The 19,064-nt window shown below is 40.9% G+C and overlaps 1 protein-coding gene across 3 annotated transcripts in view; it reads right to left on the bottom strand.

Moving 5' to 3' along the window:
• cacna2d3a (calcium channel, voltage-dependent, alpha 2/delta subunit 3a) overlaps nt 1-19,064 on the bottom strand; it is a 953,890-nt gene that overhangs the window by 383,006 nt on the left and 551,820 nt on the right. For all 3 annotated transcript variants that reach the window (XM_060835584.1, XM_060835582.1, XM_060835583.1), the window contains exon 12: nt 3,310-3,388. In XM_060835584.1, coding sequence (XP_060691567.1) covers nt 3,310-3,388 — 79 coding nt within the window. The remainder of the gene's footprint in view (nt 1-3,309; nt 3,389-19,064) is intronic.

The following is a 19,064-nucleotide window of genomic DNA, read 5'->3' as shown; positions in this document are numbered from 1 at the left end:
CGCGTGGGTTTCCTCCAGGTGCTCCAGTTTCCTCCAACAATCCAAAGGTGGTGTGCAGGTTAGGTGAATTGGCCATGCTAAATTGCCCATAGTGTTCAGGGATGTGTGGGTTAGGTGCATCGGTCAGGGGTAAATATAGGGTTGTGGAATAGGTCTGGGTGGGTTCCTCTTCAGAGGGTTGGTGTGAACTTGTTGGGCCAAAGGGCCTGTTTCTACATCTACAGATGGGCGCATAGGTCATGTACAGATCATGAAAACTGTCTCCAGCTGGATTCCAAAAGGGTGGGATGCAGTAACCAAATATAAAAGCAGTTTAGCAATTTGTTAGTTTTTTCAACAATTTGGCAAATTTCTTGCACAATTTGATGTTAGAGTATGATCTGTGCCAACTCACAGACAAGAACAAGCAGTGGTAATGGGGCACGGAACAAAAAGCAGCATTCACTAAAATTCAAGCAACTAGGGACAGCACCCAGTGTTGGAATATTACGATGTAAATGATGAAGTCCCATTGCAGAGTCTTACCACTGAGACAGAACTTGGAACAACCCTAATTCAGCAAGGTCAACTTTTTGCATTTGAATCTAGGAGGCTAATACTAACAGAAAGATGTTAAGCTCAAATCTAGAAAGAGTGCTCAACCATTGTCTTTTCTCATGAACATTTTCATTAACATGAAAACTTTCAGTCAAGTCTGTCCACATGCCAGTTCAAAGCATTTTCCTCATCTGCTTTGGTATCAGGCAGAGGTATCATGTAGGCATGACACACAGGCAAGGAAACCAGATGCATATTGCAGGTACACTATTGAGACCAGCTCTCTCATTGAAGAAAGTGGAAGATCTACAATCGAATATCAAATCTTTCAGATTCAATGTGAACCAATAGCTCATCATGCTCTGGAAGTCATTAAGCCAGCAAAGGCACTAAATATAATAGACAAGGGCTTGGCTTAAATCAAGTAAAATATGCAACAAGACACAAAACTCAAAATGCTTCATAAAGTAATGATAAATGTATAGGCAGAGAGCATGAAGGGCACACCTATTATTACAACAGCAAATTGGGCAAAGAGATGAATTAATAGACCCACAGACTGATGGCATATTGTACAAAGGAAATAGAGTAATTATTCTGGAGGAACTGATGGAAAAGTTTCTAAAGAACATCTGTGAAACCATCAGGGAACTGAATCAAGTCTGATGGAGGCAAGCGATGTGCTTCACTGGCCAAAAATGAGCAACAAAATCAAGGACTGTATCAGTCAATGCAGTGTTGAAATGAGAATCAAACTAAGCAAGGAAGAGAGCCATTAATGACACATGACATCCCAGACAGACCATGGATGAAACTCAGAGTAGATCTTTGCACCCTTGCAGGAATTAATGTGCTTGCCACAGTAGACTAGTATTCTGACTACTGGGCAGTAGAGTACCACTGAGATTGTCAAATGCCCACAAGTTGACATCAGATATTATGACATTCCAACATTTTCAAAGTGACAATGGCCCTCAGTCACTTCAAGAAAGATTGGGAAATTCAATATCACATATTATCTCCACATTATCAAAGAGATGGGCATCGTGAAAACCAAAAACAAAAGGATTATAAAGAAATTGAGTAATTCCTACACAGATGTAAACAAAGAAATCATTGAGTGGAGAATCACACTTACTGAAGATATAGAACATTGTCCAGTACAAAGATTAATGTCATACTGTACACAAACTTCACTTCCAATAGCAAAAAAGCTACTGAAGCCATAAGTAGTAACAAGGCATGAGTAATAAAATCAAGATAATAAAATCGAGACAGCTCAAAGCTAAATTTCATTTCACGAGACTGCTAAACCAATGCCAGAGTTGATTACTGAAGAACCAATCAGGGTACAAACAAAGAATGATCTCAATGAAAGCTACCTTAAGAAGTGAATGACTAGATATACTGTCATAACCACAGGCACACACGTCTAACTGCAGAAGCTGTGCCTTAACTGCAGGGGAATGAACGATCTACATACATTAACCAGCTGGCGGAGAGGTCCACACCAACCCAACAAAAGAAATATAACAACAGCTACCACAGCAACAACAATTGTTCAACAATGACACACCCTGGCACAATAACATCAGCCAAATTAATAGCCAATGATAGCAGCAAATTCACATACCATTACATAGAGAATGATGGAAATAGCAAACCGCTAATGTATGCAAAGTGAACTGCCATCTAGTTGGTAACTTTGGGAACTAATAGTCTACATGATAATGCAAGACTTTTGTTACTTTTTATAAAAAGGGGGATGTTTGGATTGAAATGCAATCATGTACAAATGTTTATCCTAGTCCTGACCTGTAGTCATGACCTTTATAATGAGACATACTGCCTATGGACAGATATTTTAAGCCTCACTTCAAGAAGTTCTCCTGTTGAACACACTGCTGTCTTCAATCCATTAGTTGTTAGAAATAGAAATAGCTTGAGCAGATAATTAGAGGGGGCATGCTTGAAAGATGTTACTTAGGAAGAACAAAGCTTTTTTTATTATAGAGCACAGCATTTTTCTGCATTGCTTCCATCTTTTGGTCACATTAGGGAGCAAACCTTAATTTACATTAAATTTAGAGAAATGATGATCTAGCCTCAGGCGGTACAGAACACATTATAGGAGCCTAAGTGAGCAGAACCATGAGAATGCGCCTTGTGTCCTTGTCTAAAGAGAAGGCGGGGGGGAGGGGGGGAAGCTGGGGGCTGGTGGTGATGGGGGATATGATGCATGACACTACTACAGGGGCCCATAGTTATTATGTACCTACTTACATGTAGAAATAAGAATCATTGTCTGACATGAACAAAAAAAGAAATATCTTAAAAATATAGCTGCTTCAGGAAATCATTTGCAACAAAAATGCAAACTAAAATGGATAGTGTTAAGAAACAAAACATTTATGCACAATGGCCTGGATTTAATTTCATCTTTCATTTGATAATTTCTACTCATTTCCAATCGCAAAATTAGCAAATATAATTATTTTTGTTGTATTCGCATCATAGTGAAATCCAGGTTACTTGGCAGATTGTACACTACCAGAATAATTTTAACTTTGCTGTCACAATCGTGTCTGATTCACAAAATCTTCAAATTTTCATCTAATAATCACCAAACATATTACCTTATTGTAATGCACATTTTCAAAATGTCTCGTGCAAGAACAGAATACTTATCAATTTAGTATTTCTTTTATTATTGATGGTCCTCCTTTAGCAAATGAGAACCATTTACATGTAAGTTCTGTGCAAAAGACAAACCTTTATTTGCACATGCCATCCATTTCAGATTTTCAGAAAATACAGCTTCACGTCCAATCAAATAGGCGAATATTCGCACCTGAAAGAAAAGGACACCTCATTAGATTTCTGTCTGTTCCTGTTAAAATTAAAAACTTAAAAATGAATTCAAAGTTTCATAATATTATGATATTATACGATTGTCTTTCTAATTTATGGCAAAATAGGACAATGGAGAGAGTCATGAATTCAGCTCATCAACAAGCTTGGGTTGCTTGGTTACTAGGGTGAAAGGCATGGCACTCTGGGTGAAACTTATTGGCAGCAAGTGCAAAATGTTCATACCTGAAAATAAAGACAAGAAATACTGTATTGATTGGATAGACAGACTCCAGGTCAGGTACAAATGAGAGAAAAAGGGAATTCTGTGTGAGAAAGACAAAGAATGACAGTTGTTGCAGTGTTGTCAGCAGAGAAAAGAATGAGACTGCAAGGTCTTATGGACTGCCAATCAGATATGCAGGAATGGTCTGATTGTTGGTGCTTGAATCAGAATTCTCCATAAATTAAGAACATCACCTTCTAATGGTCACTCAATGATACAACTGGGCAAAACAGGGAGAAGTGAACACATTGGCAGCTGGGAGTGCTATGCAATGGATTTGTTCCTGTGAAAACTGTTATTTTGTGGATAGCACGGTGCCAATGGTGATGTGGTTTCTTGGGTCAAACACTAATGTCAGTATGCTACTATCTGAGTACTTGCTCCATGACAATCAATTTTTCAATGTATAATTTCAGTTACATCACACTGCAAATTTTTGCTATAGATTCTGTGTTACAATCGAGCCCTCCACAATCACCTGATGAAGGAGCGTCGCTCCGAAAGCTAGTGTGCTTCCAATTAAACCTGTTGGACTATAACCTGGTGTTGTGTGATTTTTAACTTCCTCCATGTTAGTTCATGTAACATATACCACAAACATTTGGTTCTTAAAGTTTATTAAGAACATTAGCTGTTTACATTGCTATACAATCACAAGCTTATATAATGTCTTGGTACTGTACTTGCTACTGTTGAGATATATTAGATTGAATTGAATTGAATTGAATTTATTGCCACATGTACTGAGGTACAGTGAAAAGCTTTGTCTTGCGAGCAATACAAGCAGATTACATAGTCAAGTAGTATAGAAAAGTAAAGAATAGGTAAACAGCGGTAAAAACAAAAACACGGTACAAGCAAATGCTAAGAGTTTGAGAGTCCATTCAGTATTCTAACAACATTAGGGTAGAAACTGTTTCAATATCGGCTGGTGCATGTGTTCAGGCTTCTGTACCTTCTCCCCTAGAAGGTAGAGGTTGTTAAAAAGCATTGCCAGGGTCGGATGGATCTTTGAGAATGCTGGCGGCCTTTCCTTGAACAGCGAGTCTGGAAGATGGATTCCATAGATAGGAGGTTGGTCTTTGTGATTGTCCAGGCTGAGTTCACCACTCTTTGTAACCATCTCCGAACCTGAATGGTACAGCTGCCTATACCAGGTAGTGATGCATCCAGACAGAATGCTCTTATTGACGCACCTATAAAAGTTGGCAAGGGTATTTGCCGTCATGCCAAATTTTCTCAGCTTCCTGAGGAAGAAGAGACATTGTTGAGCCTTTGTAACCAGTGTGTCCACATAAAGAGTCCAAGAAAGCTTGATTTGGAGATGCAAAGAAAGCTTGTTGTTGAAGACCACTCTCAGGAGATTGATACTCTCCATTCGTTCCACCTCTGTGCCGTTAATGTGTAGGGGGACATGAGTAATATCCCGTCAAAAGTCAATAATGAGTTCCTTGGTTTTGCTGGCATCGAGAGCTAGGTTGTTCTCGGTGCACCATTTTTCCAGGTCTTCCACCTCCTGTCTGTAGTCTGTTTCATCACCATCTGAGATTCGACCCACTACCATGGTGTCATCAGCAAACTTGTAAATGGCATTAGTCTGGTATTTGACGATGCAGTCATGGGTATACAGTGACTACAATAGAGGGCTGAGTACACATTCCTGGGGGGGGGGTGGGTTCCAGTGTTAAGTGTTAGTGAGGATGAAATATTGTCCCCAATCTTCACTGATTGTGGCAAGTGTGTCAGGAAACTGAGGATCCAGTTGCAGAGAGTGGGACTTACTCTGAGATCACTAAGTTTAGTAATCAGTCTCAAGGGGATAATAGTGTTGAAGGCTGAACTGTAGTCAATGAGTAGGATTCTTACATAGCTGTTCTTGGGGTCAAGATGCTCTAGGGAGGAGTGCAGGGCAAGTGAAATGGCATCTGACGTGATATGTTGGTCCAATAGGCAAATTGTAGTGGGTCAAGAGCAGTGGGGAGGCTGGAGTTGATTAGAGCCATGCCCAACCTTTCGAAGCACTTCATGACCACCAAAGTTAGGGCCACTGGGCTGTAGTCACTGTGACATGCTGCATGAGCCTTCTTAGACACAGGGATAATGTTGGCCCTCTTGAAGCAGGCAGGGACAGTGGCCTGCTGCAGGGAGAGGTTTAAAATGTCCGAGAAGACCTCTGCCAGTTGATCTGCGCATGCTCTCAGTGCACGGCCTAGTACTCTGTCTGTCCCATCACTTTCCTTGGATTCACTTGAAGGAAAACTATTCTGACCTCTGATGCAATGACTGTTGGGATAAGTTCATCAGGACTTGTCAGAATAGGTGTTACCTCTCCCCCAAAGTTCTGCTCAAAGTAAGCATAGAAGGTGTTGAGACGATCTGGGAGGGATGTGTCATCGTCTGCTACCTTGTGTTGTCTCTTTTTAGAACTTGTGATGTCATTCAGTCCTTGCCATAGTCGCCAGCGGTCCATCTGGGTCTCTAGTTTGGATCGGTATTGGTCCTTGGCTGTCTTAATGGCTCTGTGAAGGTCATACTTGGATTCTTTTTATTTGAGTGGGTCTTCTGATCTAAAGCCTCACACCTGGTTTTACCAGGTTTTGTATGTCCTCATTCATCCAGGGTTTCCTGCTGGGTAAGACCCAGATTGACTTCCTCAGTATGCAGTCCTCCACACTTGCTGATAAAGTTTGTGACGGTGGTTGTGTATTCATTCAAGTTACCTGCGGACAGTTTGAACATGGCCCAATCAGCTGATTTCAGACAGCACTGAAGTTGATCTTCTACCTCCTCCATCCAGCACTGGACTTGCATCTGTGATGGGCTCTCCTGCTTGAGCTTTTGCCTGTCAGCCCGGAGAAGAAACACAGCATTGTGGTTGGAGTTCCCAAAACGAGGGCGGGGGATGGAGCGGTAGGCATCCTTCACAGTGGTGTAGCAGTCCCGCCCCTGTTCGGGCAGGTAATGTTCTGGTGGTACTTGGGCAACACCTTCCTTAGACTGGCTTGATTGAAGTCGCCAGTCATAATAAACAGGGCCTCAGGGTGTTCTGTCTGCAGGGTGTTAGTGGTGGAGTACATCCAGAGCTTCCTCAACACAAGTTAGTATAGCAGCAGTAAATTCCCATGGTAGATAGAAGGGGTGGCATTTGATGGTGAGGAGTTCAAAGTTTGGGGAGCAATGGCTGCCAGGGTTGTAATACAGATACAGATAACTGACTGAATGAACATAGTTCACTAATTCTACCGCACTGAGAAAATGACTGAAGGTGAGACAAGTACCTTTATATTGAAATAGTATATGTCATAATGTTATATAACTGTCATAAAAGTATATTGCATGTTTAGTTTGGAATCTATGCAAGAACAAAGCATATCTTTTTCCCCTTAAAGACTGGGAAACTTTACCATACAATATGTACATTAACTTATATAGATTCTTGGGTTGAATTTTCCCCAAAACTGGCCACATGTCAATTTTGGGGAGTTTCATGCAGACTTTGCTTCTGTGAACTCGAGTGAGTTTTCTCAGGCAATTCTTTGCTGCTCACCTCATTAAGTATGAACCATGCCACTATGGCATCACTCTCTTGCTATCTTGCACCCAACATCAGCAGAAATACTGGGTACTGCTAAGATCCTCATGCTGCTGGGACAATGTTTAAATTGCAGCTACAAACCAGGTGAAATATTGCAAGCCAGCAACTGTCATTCACAGTGTGTTCCTGCACATGGCTGAGAAAGTGAAGTTAGCACACTGTTCATCAACAGGGATCTGGATGTCTTTGTGGACAGAGTGGTGGAGACTAGGGTGGGCCACCTTTCTCAGGACCCCCAGAGGAGATGACAGCACCAGGCCCTGCCAGCCTGGTCTGAAGTTGCCATCTGGTTCAGTGCAGTGTCCATTGTCTGGAGGAATGCCCACCAATACAGGAAACAGGTTACTGACCATCCACACTTTGCAAGGCTAAATATGACCATTTGCTACATCAGACTCTGCTACTGCCTTTACCACTCACCAAGGCTCCTGGTCAACCATTTCCATAATTGTATGTGGCAGCTTCCCTGAATTACTTTCACTCCCCCACCCCCACCCCCCTGCAACATAACTAACCCTGCTTATACTCTGCAGTTCCTCCTCACTCAGATCCCTCAACACCTTCCCCTCACAAAAACAGCTGTGCCAACCACTTTCATCACACTTATTCCTTTCCTTTGTCTCAGTCCAGGAGAAAAAAAGTGGACAATAGGGCAGAGAGCATCAAGATGAATGGTGGGGTGCCTGACATTATCTCCTTAACCTTTATAAGGCATGAATCTTTGCCCGAAAGGGAAGGAGCTATGACCACATATGAGGTGATAGCGAGATCTCCATGCCCACCACCAGGTTGAGATTCATTGTTAAATGCTGCACTGTTATCACATTACTATCACATGCCCAAACTTCTACCTCTATTCACAATTCATTCCCTCTCCTGTCTTCTGCAGGCACTGGGGACATGCACAATCTCTGCTCTGAAAAGGCCAACCCGTCCAACCATCATCTCCACTTCTGAGGAAGATGTCACAGATTCCTTTCAAGGCCATCTTCTGTACCCTCCACTAATTCAGATAGTTCAGGTGTAAAACACCACAAGTCTTGCCTCAGGAAAAATCAGAAGCCAGGCAAAAGCAGCAAAAGGAGTGTGCTGCCACACAAATGCCTCACTCACTCCTTCCTGTAGCCAACTTCTGTCTCATGTGTAACAGAGCTTTCGGTAGCCACATCGGTCGATATAGCCATCTACAGACTCACCGAGACAGTGTAAGAGAGTCATCTTCATCTGTGAGGGATCACCAATAATGATACTGCTACCTCAATGAGTACTTTAGCTGGATTATAGTCAGGAACACATTCTGGTGAGCTTAACATTGCCAAATCTGCACAGCTAGTTGAGCAAGAAATACTTAGACATTCACACCCAGAGGAATATGGGAGGCCAGGCACCTTTTCAGCCACAGGCAGGAGAGGATCTCATTATGTTGGCCATTAATAATTTCATCCAAATGCACAAACAGGAGCAAGAGCAGCAGGCAGGTTTGTTGGAGATAGTTGGGAGTCTGATTTGAAGGTTGGAGGAGCTTACCAACACCATCTTAATGTGCTGCCTCTGGCATCTATGCATCTGGCTATCTCCAGGGATAGGTTGGTATTTGCTGAAAATGTATTGCTGGAAAAGCGCTGCAGGTCAGGCAGCATCCAAGGAGCAGGAGAATCGGCATTTCGGGCATGAGCCCTTCTTCACCCATTCCTGAAGAAGGGCTCATGCCCGAAACGTCGATTCTCCTGCTCCTTGGATGCTGCCTGACCTGCAGCGCTTTTCCAGCAACACATTTTCAGCTCTGATCTCCAGCATCTGCGGTCCTCACTTTCTCCTCATAGGTTGGTGTTTGCCATGGAAACTAAGGTCCAGCACCCTCAGTATCTGATGGATATACATATGAACCTGCATTCCATCACACAGCCATTGCTGCTCAAGACCAAGGCAAACGGGGAACAAGGAACCTTACCTCTTCCTCACAAGGAGACAGGGAGGATTAGGAAAGACCCAACCAAAGGAGGCACCAAAAACAGGCCCTCTAGAAGTTTACTCTGATGACACTTCAGTGGTGCCCAGCCCTCTAATGTCACCCTGCTTGCAATCTGCAACCCTGCAGTGGTCCAGGGCAAGAAGAGTGAGCCTTCAGCTGACCAGAACACTCTTAACATGTCTGGGTCTTTGCCCCATCTAAAACTTCAAACTGACAGGCCCCACTATAGGGCAAATTCCCTCCGTCCCAGCTCTGGAGTTCAGTACTGCACCTGGACATGATGAAATGGAAAAAATAATCCTATGAGGGCACCTGAAATGGTTATGCTATTGAACGTATGATGTAGAGTGAAAGTATTCCAGAGGCCACTATATTAACTTGTGTTCAGTTCAGAAGAATCAGGAGGTTGGTTCGGGAAAACAGTGTTCATCCAAATAGAAGTATCCAAGCTGTGAGATTTTATATCAAAGTTTTCAAGCTGTCCAAACTGCAGAGATTTCCTGTGTGACAACATTTTCCCACAGAGAGTGGTGCCTGTGTATGGAACGAACTGCCAGAGGAAGTGATAGAGGTGAGTACACTTACAACACTTAAAAGACATTAAATCTTTCCAATCCATGTACCTGTCTGAGAGGGACATGGGCCGAATGCAGGCAAATGGGACAAGGAGACTGGTCAGCATGGTCAAGTAGACCAAAGGGTCTGTTTCCATCCTGTATGACTCTATGCCTCATCAGAATTGAAAGAAGGAGCAGGTTGGCTGAACTGGAAAGAAGCTGTAGAATTGTTTCAGCAGCCCATGCAGGAGAATTGGGAAAAAAAAACCTTGTAGATCTATATGTTCCTCTCTGCCTCTCTGCCTTCCCCCCATTGTTGAGGGTCTGGATCTCTGATTCCTACGTCACTCTCCGATTGACTTATTACTGCAAAACTTCAGTCTGTTTGAACTGGATCTTCAAGACCGATCATGAGCCATTTCTTAGACGTAATGATTTCAGAGTCCCTGATTCTGATTAGTCCTTGCACCCAATTGACCATACCAGAGGCCCTGGACTGATATCAGACACTGCCCTTTATGTACTGTTCCCCCTGGCTGACGACAGTTCCTTGACTTGACTGAGGACTACTCCCCTTAGACTTGAGACAGGAATATTTTGTTAAAGGGAAGTGAGTCTGGCACGTAAGTTGCTGGTGCATGCTGCAGATATGATACTGACATAGGACAGCTCAGGCAGCCATATATGGCCGGGCAGCAGCTTTAAAATCCAAAGTGTAGCATTGAATTGGAGAACTTACTCTGAGTGAGTCAGAGATTTACCAAGACGATAGGTGGGACGTGTGTGTTTGATGTCAACCTCCTTGGATGAGGGATGTAGGCGTCTGCCACCCTTGCAACACTCCGAGGTGTTGGAAACAGCTGGAAACCCAGAGGAGAAAACAGCAACATGAGCCACTAGGCTGACTTTTAGGTCAGGAATTGTCACTATCTAGTTTCTCTCCTCCATGTGAGAGAATAGTAAATTGTATATCAATTAGGTGAGAATAGTTAGTGTTGTGATGTTAAAGATTTCAAGTGTTATATTAGCATTGAAGATGGATAATATCATTGCAAGGTTGCCAGACTCAGTGTAAGCAGGTAGCTGATCGTGTGTGGACTGCAACAGATTGTACCAGTTTCCTGAGTAAGTCGTTTGTAAGATATGTAAAAGGATGATACTCACACCAGTGACTAAGACCATAAAACACTAAGAAATAGGACCAGGAGTAGGCTGCTCAGCCCCTTGGGCCTGCTCTGCCATTCAATAGGATCATGGCTATTCTGACATTCTTCATGTCCATGTTTCTGTCCTCTCCCCGTAACCCTTGTTGTCTCACTGGTGCATGTTGCCCATTCCTTTTGAAATATATTGCTGTGTCAAATTCACCTTATGGCCTGTCAGACTGGGACAGTAAGCTGTGATTTTGTAGATACCTCTGGAATTTCATTGAAATGTTTGGATGTTATGGATTGATCATTGTAAATATCCTTGCCATTTTTCCTTTGTTGACTCTTTTTCACATGCTGCTATGGAACACTGGCATTGCACTTTGGGTTTCCCTGTTCAGTTGGATTTCTTGCACAAGTTAGCTCAATGTAATCTGGTAGAACACAATTTGCAAATGTCATGAAAAATTGGACAACATCTTGGTAACTGGACAAACCACATTTCATAAGATTTGAATACAGGTATTTTGCTGGAACTTTGATGGCTACAATAGTTGTTATAATCCAGCATTTGAAGATGTTGTGGATCTGCGATGGTTGTTTCAAACTTGCATCCTTCTTCTTGCCATGCATCAATGGGACACCATTTGAGTTTATGCAGAAGCACTTTTCTAAAGGATTTAATAGGTTTAGAGGTCATGAACAGTTCCATAAGCCTTTCCGCTAAGTTAACCTCAGTGCAATAACATTCCACACCTTTGCGGTCACACCTGCTTAAAAAATTGGTCAATTAATTCATCAGGCTGTTGACAACATGTTATGAACTCAAGTACATCCTTAAGTTCATTTGAATTTTAAGTTGATCTTCTAAAATTGGGAAAGTTTTGTCAGGATTTTTAAAGTCATTATTAGATGTACCAAAGGATCTTATTCTTCTTAATCCTTCATTTTCCAAAGCAATAAGGAATTTGACTGTTTTACAGTACTACTTAGAATAAAAAATATCTGATAAAGATTGATTTTTTTCATTAATCAACCAAAGATTTAACAGAATGTCTACAAAGTTTGTATGTTTAATTTCCATCTTTACTGTGCTTTCTAAAATGCCAATGTAAGAACTTGCAATGCAATGTAGTGCTTTGTAGAATATTTTTAATTTCGTTGTACATCTCTTTTGTTTCTTTCTGTTGTGGTTGTAATTTTAAAATTCTCATGCTTGTGCCAAAAATGCAATTAACATCACACCCATGCTTTTTATGAAAATATTTTGCTATTTAAAAACAAAAGGATGGATTAACTAACATCCTGACACAAATAACGAATTTTAATGTTTAAAATAGATTTCTCAGCATTTTTATGTTTTTTGTCGAGGATTTTTTTCGAAGATTGAAGCTGTCTTTCCTGTTTGCTTTTATAGTGAGAGAAAGTACTCACAACTGTGCCCCCAATGTGATTGAATTGCTTCAATTAGGACTTGATAAATTATTATGATCTCTCCACTTTAATTAGCTTGTCCAGTTTTGGATTAGACCGTCAGCATGCCACTCTGACACCTACCATGTAGCACTTTAGCCTTGGTTGAAACACCTTAGTCTTGAATGTAACACTTTACACGTGGTTATCAATTTCAGCTCTGAATTCAAATGGATGAAAAATCTGTTGCTATCACCTTTCCACCTGTCAGCACTAATTAGCTGTGACAATAAGATTTTAATACACTTGCTGCTACCATGGCCTGTCATCTTGATATTGCTTCTTGGGTCAAACATTACTGCCAAACTGCTATGGTCTGAGTGCTCTCTATATGTTCACTCATAAAATATATACCATAAAGATTGGATTTTTGTTGAGACAGATTATTTGACTTTTTTAACTACACTTTTACAGAGCTATAACATCACAAGCATGCATATTCAGCATTCTGTGCTTGTTGATATTACTCTATGCTATGTACACAGATCTGATTGACTGAACACAATACACTGACTCCATGGCATTGATCGTGTCCAATGGTGATGTGGTATCTTTATATTAGAATGTCACATGGTGTGATGCAACATAATTGTCTTGAAGGTACAGTACACTGTATTTTTGGATTGGATATAGGCAATAACACAAAGACAGCAGGCTGTAAAAGAGTATAATATTTCGCGTAATGTTCATTTAGAATATTAATTGCTGTATAAATAGCGCTTAGTTGATTTTTCTCCTAACTGAATGTGGAAAAAGGTTTAAAATTTGAAATCTTGTGTAATTCCTTTAAGTTGGTCACTTGGAATTCATTGAGTTTAATACCAAGAGCAGTTAAATAATACCATGGGACTTTAGCTTCATTGTCCCATTAGCAGTGCAATGAGTAGGTTACAAATCATTTTCACATCTGGATAAATTTTAAAAATGAATTTATATTCTGATTAATATGTATTAAATTTTGTATAACAAATAAAATAGGAATTACATTTATATTAATTATGGAATTGCATAATCAAGATAAATTAAATTGTTTATAAATTTAAGTAGAGATAGAGTGTAATTGAGAAATTGTGCATTAAAACATCCATACCTGTTAATTAGCAAGCTAAAAATCATAAACTAAGCTAAAAATTACACAACACCAGGTTATAGTCCAACAGATTTATTTGGAAGCACTAGCTTTCGGAGCACTGCTCCTTCATCAGGTGTTTGCCCTGTGTTGTGTAACGCTCTGAAAGCTAGTGCTTCCAAATAAATCTGTTGGACGACAACCTGGTGAAGAGTGATTTTGAACTTTGTTGGACTGGGGTGAACATCGGCACCTACAAATCATAAACTATTTAAACACTGCAGTCAAAAACATAGGCTAGTCTATATCTTAAATAATACACTGCATTAGCAACTCATATACATTCTTTGGACGCAGTCTTTCTGCCAATTATAAGACTGAAAGTGAGATGGCATCATGGTTTCTCTGCCTATAGTTTCTTTTACCTTCTTCTGCCAATTTATGGCCTAACTGCTACATTTCATGATTTGTATCTGGCTTCACCCCATAATATAACAGGAATTGCAGGTTGCATTTACACAGCTCATACAACTCCACCTTTAAAGTGGCTGATGTAGCATTATACAGCAGAGTCAATGTCAATGCCCCTAAGCTAGTTCAGCTAGTTCCCACTTAGGCCAAGCACAAGCCTGCTCCTTTAGGTTATACTGCTTGTGAATCATTTAAAAAAGTCCCACAGCACCTAAATGTATAAGGCAGCTGAGAGAGACAGGCATTCTACTTTGCTAAATTTCTGTCGTTGCATTTCAAGTTCTCTTTTTGTTTAAATAGACATTTTTTTACAGTCTTCAGTGAGTTAAAGTCTATCAAAATAATCATCATACCAAGGAAAGGCTGTTTCCTAAATAGTGTAGTTCTAATTAATTGTGAACGATTATCTATGTTACACCTGCAAATGAGCAAAAGAAAAAGTCTCTTGAGACCTAATATTAACCTTCATCATCATCTCGGTGCAAGGGAAAAAATATAAATGCTTTAATTAACCTACTCCAAATTGCCAATAAATAGAATTTACATACTTTAGGGTATTAACATATTACGGTACCCCTGGGACAAGACCAATTGTCGTGCCCTGTTCAGATCATTCATGTGGAATAGAATTCAAAAGAGTCGCACTCTGTTTCTCATCATATTTTCCCCTAAATGAATAAGCGCTTGAAATATTCCAGCCACATTGGCTTTGAATTGGCAGAAAGAACACGCATTGCATCCAGAAATGGATTTGCAGCTGTTGTTTCAAAAATGGTTTCAGGGGACACAGCTGTTCAGGTTTTCTATTTAGATTTCTTTGAATACATAAGCACATAAATGTCCCCTGAAAATGACAATAGGATAATTGCTTGCTTATTTATCTCGGAGCCACAATTCTTCTGCCGTCTGAAATGATTTTATCCTGAATTAGTAAAAACTGCATGTTTGTCCCATCAAGTTTAAAATTTCTTCTTCAAATTGCTTACTGGTCACTTATGGTAATTTTCTGTATTGCTTTTCAAAATAAATGAATGTGGTCCTGTCAGTTTAAAAGTAATAAGGGGTAATGTTTTATGATTTTGTGCTGCTGAGTCTGACCTGACGTGAGATTATGTTGGGAATTCAGGTGCAAACATTGATGCTTCTGATTCACAGCCAATGTGGTTCTCCATCATTAAAAAAAGATTACCATTATAGGCGGCTGACATATATAAAAAAAAGTTTTGTAAGGCTGAATTATAAAATCTACCTGAATGCGTGATTATCTAATGTAACAAAAGATTCTTATGTATTGAAAACTTTGATAATAATTGAATTTTCAAAGCCTTGGAACAGGCTTTTAAAATTGTCTTATTGTTTTAAAAAGATGCTGTTTACAAAGTTAGTAATGACAAGATATAACTACAAATATTTGAAGAGATTAATTAAATTCAAGCCATTTGTTTTAAACAAATTATTGTTCTAAGACAGGACAGGTAAACTGTGCAACCTTAACTGATAAATGACTGTGTTAGAAATGCAGGTCCTTTTAAGGGTAGAACTGAAAAGCTCCGGTGATGCTTATTGGACTTTATAGCTAAGAGCTAGATTCTCCTTTCATCTCCAGGCACTTGGTGCAGACTGAAGCAGCCAAGTTGAAGGACCTCCACAAAGGCCTGCCTAAAGTAGCCATCAACAGGATCAGACAGTGGGCCATGGAGGGGTTCATAAGTCCTTTCTGCCTGTCTCTTTTCCACAGCTGCATCCATGTCCATGTGTCCTTGGAGAGGGAGCATACGGCATCCATCAGTAGTCTCAAAATATTTAGAAATAGGTGGGTACCGTAGGCTCGAGAATTCATTATTTCAGACACCAACACTGTTTGAAATAGACACCCCCACAACTCCCCATTTTCCTCATTTTTGATTTTCAATATTGTCACACTGCCCATGATGGACAATCTTTGTAATTTGTTATTGGGCGATTTGTTAATTTGGTGGTAGGTTTATTTAGAAAAAAAAGAGTTGGTTTCTTCCCTGGTGTGTGGATGGTTTCTGGGTGGGGATAATGAAGGAAAAGGTGGAAACTGGTGTTTGTGCTAAACTGTGAATTCACAATAAAACCCTTATAAATTTCTGAAATTGTTTTCCTCCCAAATTCATCGTATAGATATTGGTGTGATAAACAATTATTGTTTGTTGCTTTGAATTTTTAATTTTAAAAAAAACCCACATTTCACCTATCATTCAACTCCCAAGGATCCTTCCCACTCTGATTTGTGGTTAATTATACAGCAATCATGCCTCTGCTATTACTACTCTTGAGGCAGCTATGGAATGGTTATAAAGAAAGTACTAACATGATTCTCTCCTATAGATGTTCTACAGCTGCATGAGTAGAGGTAAAGAATGGAACATGTAAGAAACTTTACATATTTTTCCAGTTTGCAGCTCAGCATCTTGGTGCTTTAATATGTTGCACTGTTGGACTAAACTTTATTTTACTTCTTAATGATTGTTATAAAATATCCAAATTGTTTGCTGTTCTCACATTTAACGGCTTTAAGGATGAAATTTTAAAATGTCATGTTTGCAATACAGTTAATGATACAGAAAATACAATAAGTGAAAGAAGCAACTACTATTTCTCCTTCTTGAATATGATCCTTTCAGTCCATCAGCACAGTTACTTCACATTGGTACTGAGCATCAGCGCAACTCATCGATTATAAATTACATCTCACCACTGCTTCTTCCTTTTCCCCACTGCAGATTTAGTCCCCCCAAAAAGGAATAAGAAGAAATGCATTTCTGTGTTAGACCCTAATACACATTTCTGGAAATACCATGCAACTTAATAGGCATGATGTTTCATGTTATTTTGCATTATATCATGATCTGAGAAAGCATATCAGTTTTTGTAAAATTCAAAAACAACAATTTACTCAGAATATCTCAATAATAAATATTCATGCATTATTAGAGGTTAACATGTAAATTTCAATTATTTACTTGTTTATTATTCTCGATTCATAACCTCCATCTGTTTTCCTTTACTCATTTAGCAAAAAAAACCTGACTAAGTGACTTCAATCCCTTGGTTGATCTGCAGAGTGCATTATAAGGTGGTTTCATTGTAAGGAACCTAATGATGGTCCAGACTGGCAACTTATCACATATATCAACTTCCATGTCAGTACTTATCCTAGCTATTTCAGCTTAAGGATATGCATTTGTCACAGCAAGAGCACATCGCTGCTTTGCAAATGTTTGGAACAAGTACAAAATCTCCAGAAAGGACCAGAAGAAACTTTAGAAACCAGGCAGCTTAGGTTACAGCCCTCCCAAGGTACTTTGCAAAATCTACATTAACATTTTGCTTTACAAAAACAATGGTATCATTTTACCATTCAGAGGATGCCTTTAGCAATGTAGTTCTATCTTATATGAAGTTAGGAGCTTTACAAAATTGAGGTTACTGGAGAGCATTCTGAAATGTGAAAGGCAAAATGGCTTGAGCAGGACCAGAAGCAGAAAAATTGTAGGTAACAATGATTATTCATGTGAGACAGGAGAGCAATTGTACTATTTCAGCAAAAAAAAAGTTACAGGGTGTCCTCACTTACAGTCAGCTTTACATTCCTGAAAATTGTGAACTTCAATGAAAAGAATATAAGTGAAATAGGAATCGATGTTGAAATTTAAATTAGGTTTTATAAGGCCTACATAATTAAAACATTATACCTGTAGCCTCTAAACTTAATACAGTACATTAAATGCCTTACAAAAACCTTAAAAGTATGGAAGAAAAATGTAACATGCTATTTATAGTACCTCTTATAGTGGACCCTCTGGTGATGGTGCTAGCGAGCTAAAGGACACTTGCTGGTGCCATCACTTGCTCTTGTGACTGTCTGGTGGAGTTATTTGGGAAAGCCACAGCAAGATGTCTTGCTGGCTAAAACCACCTCCAGAATCTATTTGGACTGCCGCTTGTGGGACTGGTTACTTGACTGTCTATCAGGCCTTAACCTTCCTTACCTTCCTCCTGACAATTATGTGGCTGGGAGTTCTGGCATTTTCTAGCCACTTATGATGGCTTTCAGGGCTGCCAGGGTCTCTGCAGTGTGTGAAGCTCATCCATGATGGGGAAACATAGAGGAGCTACTGGGCTTTGTTCAGGAGGAGGATGGTATTTGCTTTGGTTTAGATGGAATTCAGAAGCTGTAAATGTCATTCTGACTGGCTGCGTGGTTCTGTGCTGCTGACCAACACCACGGGGTATGGAAGGTGCCTGGCAAGTTCAAACATGGCTCAGTGCTTTATGGGACACAGGTCAGGTGCATGAGCAGGGGGAGCAGGTGTGTGTGAGGGTGGGGAGCAGGCTTATGGTGGGGGTGTGAGTGGGGAGGTGAATGATGGAAAGAGAGCTGACTTATGGTGGGGGTGGGGAGCATGTGAGTGTAGGAGAAGAGCAGGTGTGTGTTGGAGAAGGGGAGCAGGTGAATGTGGGGGAGAGCAGGTGTGTAGGGGTGGAGAGATCAGGTGGTTTTTTTTGTGTGTGTCGGGGGGGTGGGCGGACTGGAGCATGTGAGTATAGGGGAAGAGCAGGTAGATTGGGCAAGGGGTAGGTGAGTGTAGGGGGAGAACAGGTATGTAGGGGTGGGGATAGCAAGTGTGTGTGGGGGGGGATGGGAGCAGGTGAGTATGGGGGAACAGCAGGTGTATTGGGGTGCGGAGTAGGTGATGTCGGGGGAGAGTAGGTGTATGTGGGGGGAGGGGAGCAGGCACGTGGGGGGCAGGGTAGGTGAGTGGGAGAGAGGAGCAGCAGCGTGGGGGGTAAGGAGCAGGTGTGTGAGAGAAGCAGGTGTGTGGGGGGAGAGGTGTGTGGTGGGAGGGAAATGTGTGTATGGGGAGCAGGTGTGTAGGAGTAGGGAACAGGTGAATGCAGGAGAAGAACAGGTGTGTGTGGGGGAGGGGAGGTGTGTGGGGGATGGGGCAGCTGTGTAGGTTAGGGAGCAGGTGGGGAGGTAGGGGAGGTAGGGGAACATGTGTGGGGGGAGGGAAGCAGGTGTGCAGGGGTGGGGAACAGGTGAATGCAGGGAGGGAGCAGGTGCGTTTGGCGAGG

The sequence above is a fragment of the Hemiscyllium ocellatum genome, chromosome 14 (assembly GCF_020745735.1).
Source record: "Hemiscyllium ocellatum isolate sHemOce1 chromosome 14, sHemOce1.pat.X.cur, whole genome shotgun sequence".
Lineage (NCBI taxonomy): Eukaryota > Metazoa > Chordata > Chondrichthyes > Orectolobiformes > Hemiscylliidae > Hemiscyllium > Hemiscyllium ocellatum.
Note: the sequence above shows the minus strand (reverse complement) of the source record. Positions and strands in the feature narration are given on the sequence as shown.